We start from the raw sequence: 8,043 nt of genomic DNA on the forward strand, positions 1-8,043 counted from the left end.
TTCAGAATAGAAAATAAATTGAAAATGATATGAACTTACCAACCAAAATGCTGGTATTAACCTCGTGTGCAAGGATCTTTGGAAACTTTGCTAGAGATAAGAAAATTGACTCACTAACATTGTCAGTAGCCCTAACATTGGTACTGTTAACAAAGTTAATCTTGTACACGTGCGAAGTAGGGTCTGAAATGACCAGCAGCATTGGTTAGACTGAATGTTTCAATGAATCTCCATTGACCTTCAAGCAACTGATTAGCATAACGAACCACCAAATCCTTCTTGACAGATGCGTGGATCTTTGTATCCTATTCCAAAAAATATAATGTTAATATATGGACGTTATTAAATATCAATAGGAGAAATAGGTTTGTAAAACAACAGCTTACTGTGGAATCAGCTAAGATACACTCAGGTGTTTCACCAGCCTTAGGTGTATATTGATGTAACATCTGCGAACCAAAGTGTGTATTTTGGGGATGGGTGTCGATCGAAACCAATGGTAGTGTCGGTCGACACCAATAAATTCTGGTTCGACCAAATTGATTTAATTGGCAATTTGGGTCAGTTTGATTTAAGGAAAACTATTGAACCGAGATATTTAAGTGTTTTATCGACAAGAAGGGTTTGGGAAGTTCCTTCTGTCGCTGCTTTTCAGAGTTTTGAGAGAAAAGAAGTGTGAGAGTTTGTGAGATTTGTTGGCATTTCTTGGGAGATCAGAGGCTAGGAACGTGTTAGAAGCTTGCTAGAAAGGTTGGATTCCTCGTGGTTGGTCAGAAACTTCCTGCAAAGAGGTGAGTGCATGTCCATGGCTTATCTAAGCTAAGATCTCTATCTTTTATGTGATTTGGTGCTTATTTGATTGTTTCCTTTGAGTTCTCTATGGTTTTTCGTGGCTGTTATGGCTGGGTTTTGCTTTTGAGGATGCATGGAGCGGATTGGAGAAGCTTGGAGGCGAGATTCAGAGTTTCTGATCAAGGAAAATTGATGCTTGGCTCGGTGTCGATCGACACCAGTTGGGGTGTCGGTCGACACCAACGCGAGGACGATTCGATAACTTTGGCGAGTGTCGATCGACACCATGTGGAGGTTTCGGTCGACGCAAACTAGGGTTTCAGGGATGTCGAGCATGTGTCAGTGTCGATCGAAACCATTTGGTGTCGGTCGACACCCTTCTTCAGTTTCGACGGATGATGCGATGCTTTGTATATTGCCTGGTTTGTTTTATTGTTTGTTGTTTGTGGCATGTAGGGATCTTATTGCTTGTGTGTATAGCCCAGTAGATGGGAGGATTTCCTCAATGAGTGTTTATCAAATACTCGTGCATCTCAATTTGTGTTTGTGGTGCAGGTAAAAGCAAAATGTGATCGTAGAATCAAGGCGACGAAGAGGAGGATGTTCTACTGACTCGATTGGATGTTGTCTGGCTTGCTAGGTTGCTAGAGTTAGGTCAATAGAACATTGCTAGGTTGCTGGTTCTATGTTTCATGTTGATTGGTTATTGGATAATTGATATGATTTATTATTGGTTATTTGATTATTGAATATTTATTAGATATTGGTTATTTATTGGTCTTACTTGTTTCTGCTGTTTGGTGTGTTTGTGGTTAGGGGGCTAGTGGGTATGAGACCCCTAGCTTAGATTAATATTATTATTATTATATATATATATATATATTATGTATTTAAAAAAATGGGTTGGATTGTTTCAATTGACGCCATGAGTGAAGAATTTTAACTTGCACTCTCCAAGTAGTCTTGTATTTGTACGCAAGTCAAGAAGGAAAGCGAATGAAGCAGCTATTTTTAGAATGTGTTTTATCTTTAGAGAAGAAAGCAGTGTGTGAGTTGGTGAAGATGAAGTAACGAATATGTACGTATATATAGTTTCGAGCAGAGGGGGAAACGAAAAGAGTATTCGTGTTTAAAAACCAAAATAAGGCATAAAATCTTTATTAATCACCATTGTTAGCGAGATTGATATACAATTTTCAGTTTAGATGTTCACAAATAAGAGATATGCATCTTTATATTACGTTGAAGATAGATAATGATAAGAGAGAATAAGAAATTAGTTTGGATATGTAACCGACTATACAAATCAATTTCGTAACGAAGTTATGTAAGGATATGAAATTAGCTTGCATAATGATTTGGAACGATTAATGAAGAATATGTGTTTTGATAATAGGAATTACCGAAATTAAAGAATAATCTGTTTGTTGATAATAAGAAATCACAAAATTAGTGGATTAGAAGAAATTTCAAGTATTAGGATCTAAATGAAAGGATACGAATCTAATTAGTGTAGATTGCAATTAATATATTTTTTAAAAAAATCTGAAAGATCCAAGTAAGATCCGCGTCCCTCTATTCATGGACCGAATGGTTTATTCCAAACCCAAATATAGTTGTCTGCGAATAGGTTATGTTTGATCGCAAATTTAGGAGTGTCGATATGATTTTACCCTTACAAAGAGACTTCCGAAGACTGTTTTGAATAGCACATTTCGTAAATAAATGAGTAATTTTGGACTTCTCAAAATGTACTCCACTTTTAATAGTATTAAGATCTATGGGCTTTCAAGCCCAATACACAACGATATTGAACAAAACATGTATTTGTTTATTCTAGAATCCGATGTGGGAATACTGGCCTTTTAAATATCTTGTTTTTATTTCATTTTTCATTTTCAAATTAGACTAGAAAATGTTTGTTATGTTGTTGAATACAAAATAGTATTTCTTTTATTACAAATAGCCTTGTTGAGTCACGAATCTAATTTTTTTTTGTCAAAACGAATATGAAACCCTTATTTCTGTAAATTAATTTTGTTATGATATAGTTTTTTATTAACTAAAATTTTTATTAATTTATTAATCCATGATTAACCCCGGTTGAACCAATAACCCGATGACCTAGAAGGTACTCCAGTTCATCATCTGCGTCGGATTTAAAAACATTGGTTTAAACCCTTTACATGAGACTAAACGTCAAAAATAGAAACCACTACACTAAAGGAAGTTTTCTGAATTGGAGGCCCCTAAACTCTATGTAATATTTGGTGCCTAAAGTCCTTACGTATGGTTTAGCACAAATATATAAGTTTAGGTTGTGAATTTAAGTTTTTGCTAAGTGAGGGAATGATTCTAGCACACTGCTACAGACTACATAGTTCACGTATGAATTTAACATACATCTAACATCTTTAGTGGAGATATGTAAAGCCGTTTCGGATATGAAAAAACAGAGCATCCCGGAATATATAATCAGAACCGATAACTAAAATTCGTAAAATGAAACACATTTTGAATGCACGATCTAAATGGTGCTATGCTTAGTGACCCAAATAAAGCCCACGAGAGATTCAGCCTTCTACTACCTAAATCTGGAGATGGGAAACTTGGTGAGCAAGTCCATTTCCTCTAGAGCGACTAAAAAAGAAGAAAGGGAACATCACTACCGATTCTTCAATTAGGGTTTTCATTTTCACAAATCTCTTTGCCTTTCATCATGTCTCTGTTTCTCAACCAGGCTTCGATGTTGTGCCAAGGCAAACCTGCGTTGATGAGATCCTCTCATTTTCTCTCTAATCGTTTCTCATCTTCCTCACTGCAACTTACTTGTAATCGTCTCTCATCTTCCCCTCATGTTACTAAACGTCGCCACACTTGTTTGGCAAAGAAGAAGGTGCCTGTGGATGATCGATATGAAATTATGTGGCATCCTTACACTTGCTCGTTAGCTACTTTCAATCACGATGGAATCTTGGGTTTCATTCATTCTTGTTGGGAGTCAGGAGAACCAAAACACTTTTCGTCGCCTCCTTTGGTAACTTTACCTCGTTGCCAAACTCAAATTGTCAACAACGTTTCCTCATCTTCTCCACTTGATGACGAGGACTGTGTTGTGGCTGTCAAGTTTTTGGGGCCTCAAATCAGCTTTTTCAGGCCTGCTCAAAGTAACTCTGGGTGGACCAACGTTAGAATCGCAAACCCTTGCTTCTACTCATCGCAAGTCATGTTTTCCAAGAAACATAACATGTTTCGTATTCCTGGATCTGGAGGCCACATCATTGGATCATGGGATCTCCACACACACAAGCTAAAAACTCAGAATTTGAGGTTCCGAAACCTGCCCGGTCTAACCAAGACCCAACGCCAGCTTCTGGAATCTTGCTGCACTAGCGTACTCTTGCTGGAGTCAGAATCAACCGATGAAACACTCTTGGTTAAGTGGTACAGGAAAGCCTCTGGAAAGATCATGAGAACAAAAGCTGTAATGGTGTTCAAGCTAGACCATAAAGGAAACGCTACTTACACTCAAGACATTGGAGATCTCTTCATTTACCTCTCACAAAATGAAAATTCGAATGAAATTTTTTGTGATCTGGCAGCTGAATTTGATTCCGGTCTCGACTGGAAGCCTAACTACGTGGAAGTCCTTGATGGCGACTGGTGCAGCTTCTCTATTAATCTGGCTAGTGGTGGATTATGTTTGTAGAATAGTATCTCGATGACATTTGTCATATGATGTGGGATATTATTTGCTATCATCTCTCTTCCAGTTAATTATGTTTAAACACCAAGATGCTTTATTTGTGCAAGTATTTTGTGTGTTTACCTATATATGCAGTGACTATTTATCTTGAGATTGAAGAAACTGATGAAACGGAAGAGGCAAAAACGGCCCAAATGTGTCTCTTGTGAAATCAAAACAGACTAAGAAATAATCGTCGTAGGTTTCGGAATACTTCTTCGTAGCAAACCAGTACGCATGCATTTCCCTCGAGAGTCACGCCAAGGTGAAAAAAACGTATTGTCCAGTCTGGTGTGACATCTAGAACCCTCCATGAATCAGAGTTAAAATCGTAGATTTTGAACTCATCAAAAGTAGGACGCGTAAAATTAATAAACCTCAAGATTTTGTGGGATTTGCTACTCTTGTCGTATCCAAGAGCATGAGAATACATATCGATTATGTGGAATTTGTGTGTGGGCTCGATCGACCGGGTATGGCCCCAATACGGGTTCCAAACCACGAGACTAGTCTTTGTCTTTCGTGATGCTGATGCATAACAATAAACCATCGCAGTGAAAAACTTGAGATATCTCATCTTCATCGCCTAAGCTAATAAGTTCAACTTCACGCTTTAGATATGAATCGAGGTTGCTGTTGTTGTGGAGATTGACAACTCTCATCAAATAGACCCTCAAATTCATCATCATGACCACCATAAACTCCTTTGCTTCTGCTACTTTTGCTTGATCACCAAGGTACTTCTTTGCAAAGCCCCCACTTTTGGTTAATGTGTTCCATTATTTGCAAGTAGATCGAATTCTTCTCAGAGATGTCAACGGAGTTCTACAGAGCACCTCCTCCGCCAAATCCCTTGGAAGATTTGATATTTTCTTCATTGAACTAGATCGATGTAACGCAACTAGATAGCTTTTCCTAGCAAAAAAAAACCCATAAAGCTTAATCAGGTCGGTTAATTGGAATTAAAAGCCCAAAAACCTATCCAGTTATGTACTTAATCAGGTCGGTTTTGCAAACACAAAATATTATGTCGGTCGGTTTTTTTAGCAAACACAAAATAAAAGTCGCTTGAATCAAAGTTCGAACTCAATAGGATCACACCCTCTCAAAATCTTTAATCAAAGACAGTTCCATTAGTTAACTTTTCCTGCGGTAATCGAGAAGCGCTAGAACGAATCCATAACACTGTCAAGGTACAATCTGATATCATCAACCTAACTGATTATTACAAACGTTGTTGTCTTTGATCATTGATCATTGCTCTGTTTTTTTTATGGTAGACGATGATAAGTCACTGCAACAGTTTCAGAGCATTCTCAACAGTTTATGTGTTTGCTAAAAAAAAAAAAAATACATAATTAATTGGAAAGAGATGATAACAAAGTCATAAAATTCTACGAACTTCGCCACTAGCCAGATTGATAGAGCCGAAGAACCAATCCTCAGCAACGGTTTCGACATGGTTAGCTTTCTGCTTGAAAATTGGATTAGCTGCAGCTGGGGGTTCACACCAAATATGATCTTTTGAAAGGAAAATATAGAGATCTCCAATGTCTTGAGTGTAAGTTATTGATCGAGTTCTACTGAAAGACTTAACCGTACAGCATCACAATAAGGCCAGAGTCTCTATCCAAGACATGAGAACATGAGAAGAGAAGAAGTCGGTCCAACAAGCCCACCAAGTGTTCTAGAATGCTCTAATCTAACCGTTGGGGAATCGAGAGTCACATGTGTGTATGTGCAAGTTGACTTTGGAGATGTCACTATCAATACTTGGGAAACTACTCTCTCTATCTCTCTGCAAATGTCTCTATCTTATGTTTCTATTTGTGTAAAGGAGTTGCCCTAGTTAGCTCTCCTATTTAAGGTTGTAGTCACATGTAGAAACAGAGTATTCTAATTGATTCTATTCTCTTTGCTTAACACAAATCTTCTCTCCACCTTTTCCTACATTACGTCCGCTAATTCTAACATAAGTAGTGTTTCCTTTATGGTCTAGCTTGAACACCGTTACAGCTTTTGTTCTCATGTTCTTTCCAGAGGCCTTCTTGAACCGCTTGACCAAGAAAGTTTCATCGGTTCATTCTGACTCCACCAACAATAAGCTCGTGCTGCAAGATTCCAGAAGCTGGCGTTGGGTCGTGGTCCGCTCGGGAAGGTTGCGGATTCGCAAACTCTGAGTTGTTAGCTTGTGTGTGTGGAGCTCCCATGATCCGATGACATAGCCTCCAGATCCAGGAATACGAAACTTGCCATTTTTCTTGGAAAACATGACTTCGGAGGAGTTGAAGAAAGTTGCAGTGAGGAAGATGAGAGACGATTAGAAGATAGTTGCAGTGAGGAAGATGAGAAACGATTAGAGAGAAAATGAGAGGATCTCAACGACGCAAGTTTGCCTTTGCACAACATCGAAGCCTGGTTGAGAAACAGAGACATGATGAATGAATAATGGAAGATTTTAGCGAAAGGCAAAGAGATTTGTGAAGCCTGGTTGACCATATAAATAAGCTTTTTACTAACAAAGAATAGTATGTCACATAAATTTTTTTATTGGGGCGTCATTAGCATATACTTCAAATTCTTAAGAGACTTTAGACCATCCTCATTTGTCATTAGGAGTGTCTAAACTATTAACTAATGCTAATTTTAATACTAATTTAATTTAATAACCCCACTATCTTTTCATTAATTTTTCTACCTCCATTGGTGATCCTCAAATGTGGGTGTCTTAAAAATAAAAAATTAATTTATATACAAATGTGTTTTTATTATAATTGATAATGTTAAAAATGGTTGTTACAATTTATGCAAAATAACAAAAATAAAACTATAAATTTTAATTATAGTACATTGTATAAAACAAAAATTTAATATTATAAAAACTTTTAAACTTATATTACAATACTAAGAAAAAACACTTTCAATAAGTGTTGAATGTTGATTTGGTAACAATCACTATTTATGAAGTCAGTTCCTTCTTAATTTCCTAGATCTCTCTCAAACATACAATGGCTGCCTTTAAAACGTATGCATATGTCCAATTGCTATGTTAGCTCACTTATAAGTGTTAAAGCAAATTAAGCTAAAATGTTCAATACTTGTATGACTTATGCGCATATCACGAATTAACGAGCAATAATATACCTCTTGCTTCATAGGTGAAAGTGTCATCTTTAACCTTGGTTCAGGATCGGCTTTGTCGCCATACTCCCTAGTTCCGAAAAATCATGACAAAACATCACCATATTAAATTACTTAGAGAGTACATGAGAAAAAAGAAATGCAAGCTTTGTAGAAACTAGGTTTCAACAATGAATTTGTTAAAGGGGAGAAACAAATTCAATGAAGCAATCTCTCAAGAAAACCGATCTAAGCTTTGGAATTAAAGAAAAATGAATTGATCTCGAAGAATTAGGGTTTTATTGCTAAGAACAAGAAGAGAACTGAATAATTGTATTCAATAATGGATGGTTTTCAATGTAGAAATCTCTCCCTATTTATACATA

At 36.9% G+C, this 8,043-nt stretch overlaps 2 protein-coding genes across 2 annotated transcripts; one reads left to right on the top strand and one right to left on the bottom strand.

Annotated features, from left to right (window-relative positions):
• Positions 3,495–4,501, top strand: LOC104748738. The gene has a single exon (XM_019236810.1). The coding sequence runs from the start codon at positions 3,512–3,514 to the stop codon at positions 4,499–4,501; it is 990 nt and encodes a 329-aa protein (XP_019092355.1). The 5' UTR covers positions 3,495–3,511.
• LOC109129157 (F-box protein At3g19470-like) lies at positions 4,637–5,235 on the bottom strand. Its single transcript, XM_019236811.1, is given in 3 exon segments — positions 4,637–4,774; positions 4,776–5,057; positions 5,059–5,235. Coding segments are annotated over 3 exon segments (597 nt in total).

This window comes from Camelina sativa, chromosome 15 (assembly GCF_000633955.1).
Source record: "Camelina sativa cultivar DH55 chromosome 15, Cs, whole genome shotgun sequence".
NCBI lineage: Eukaryota > Viridiplantae > Streptophyta > Magnoliopsida > Brassicales > Brassicaceae > Camelina > Camelina sativa.

Bases quoted from the DNA above. Each gene is read 5' to 3' on its own strand.
- LOC104748738 (XM_019236810.1), top strand. From the start codon at position 3,512: ATGTCTCTGTTTCTCAACCAGGCTTCGATGTTGTGCCAAGGCAAACCT.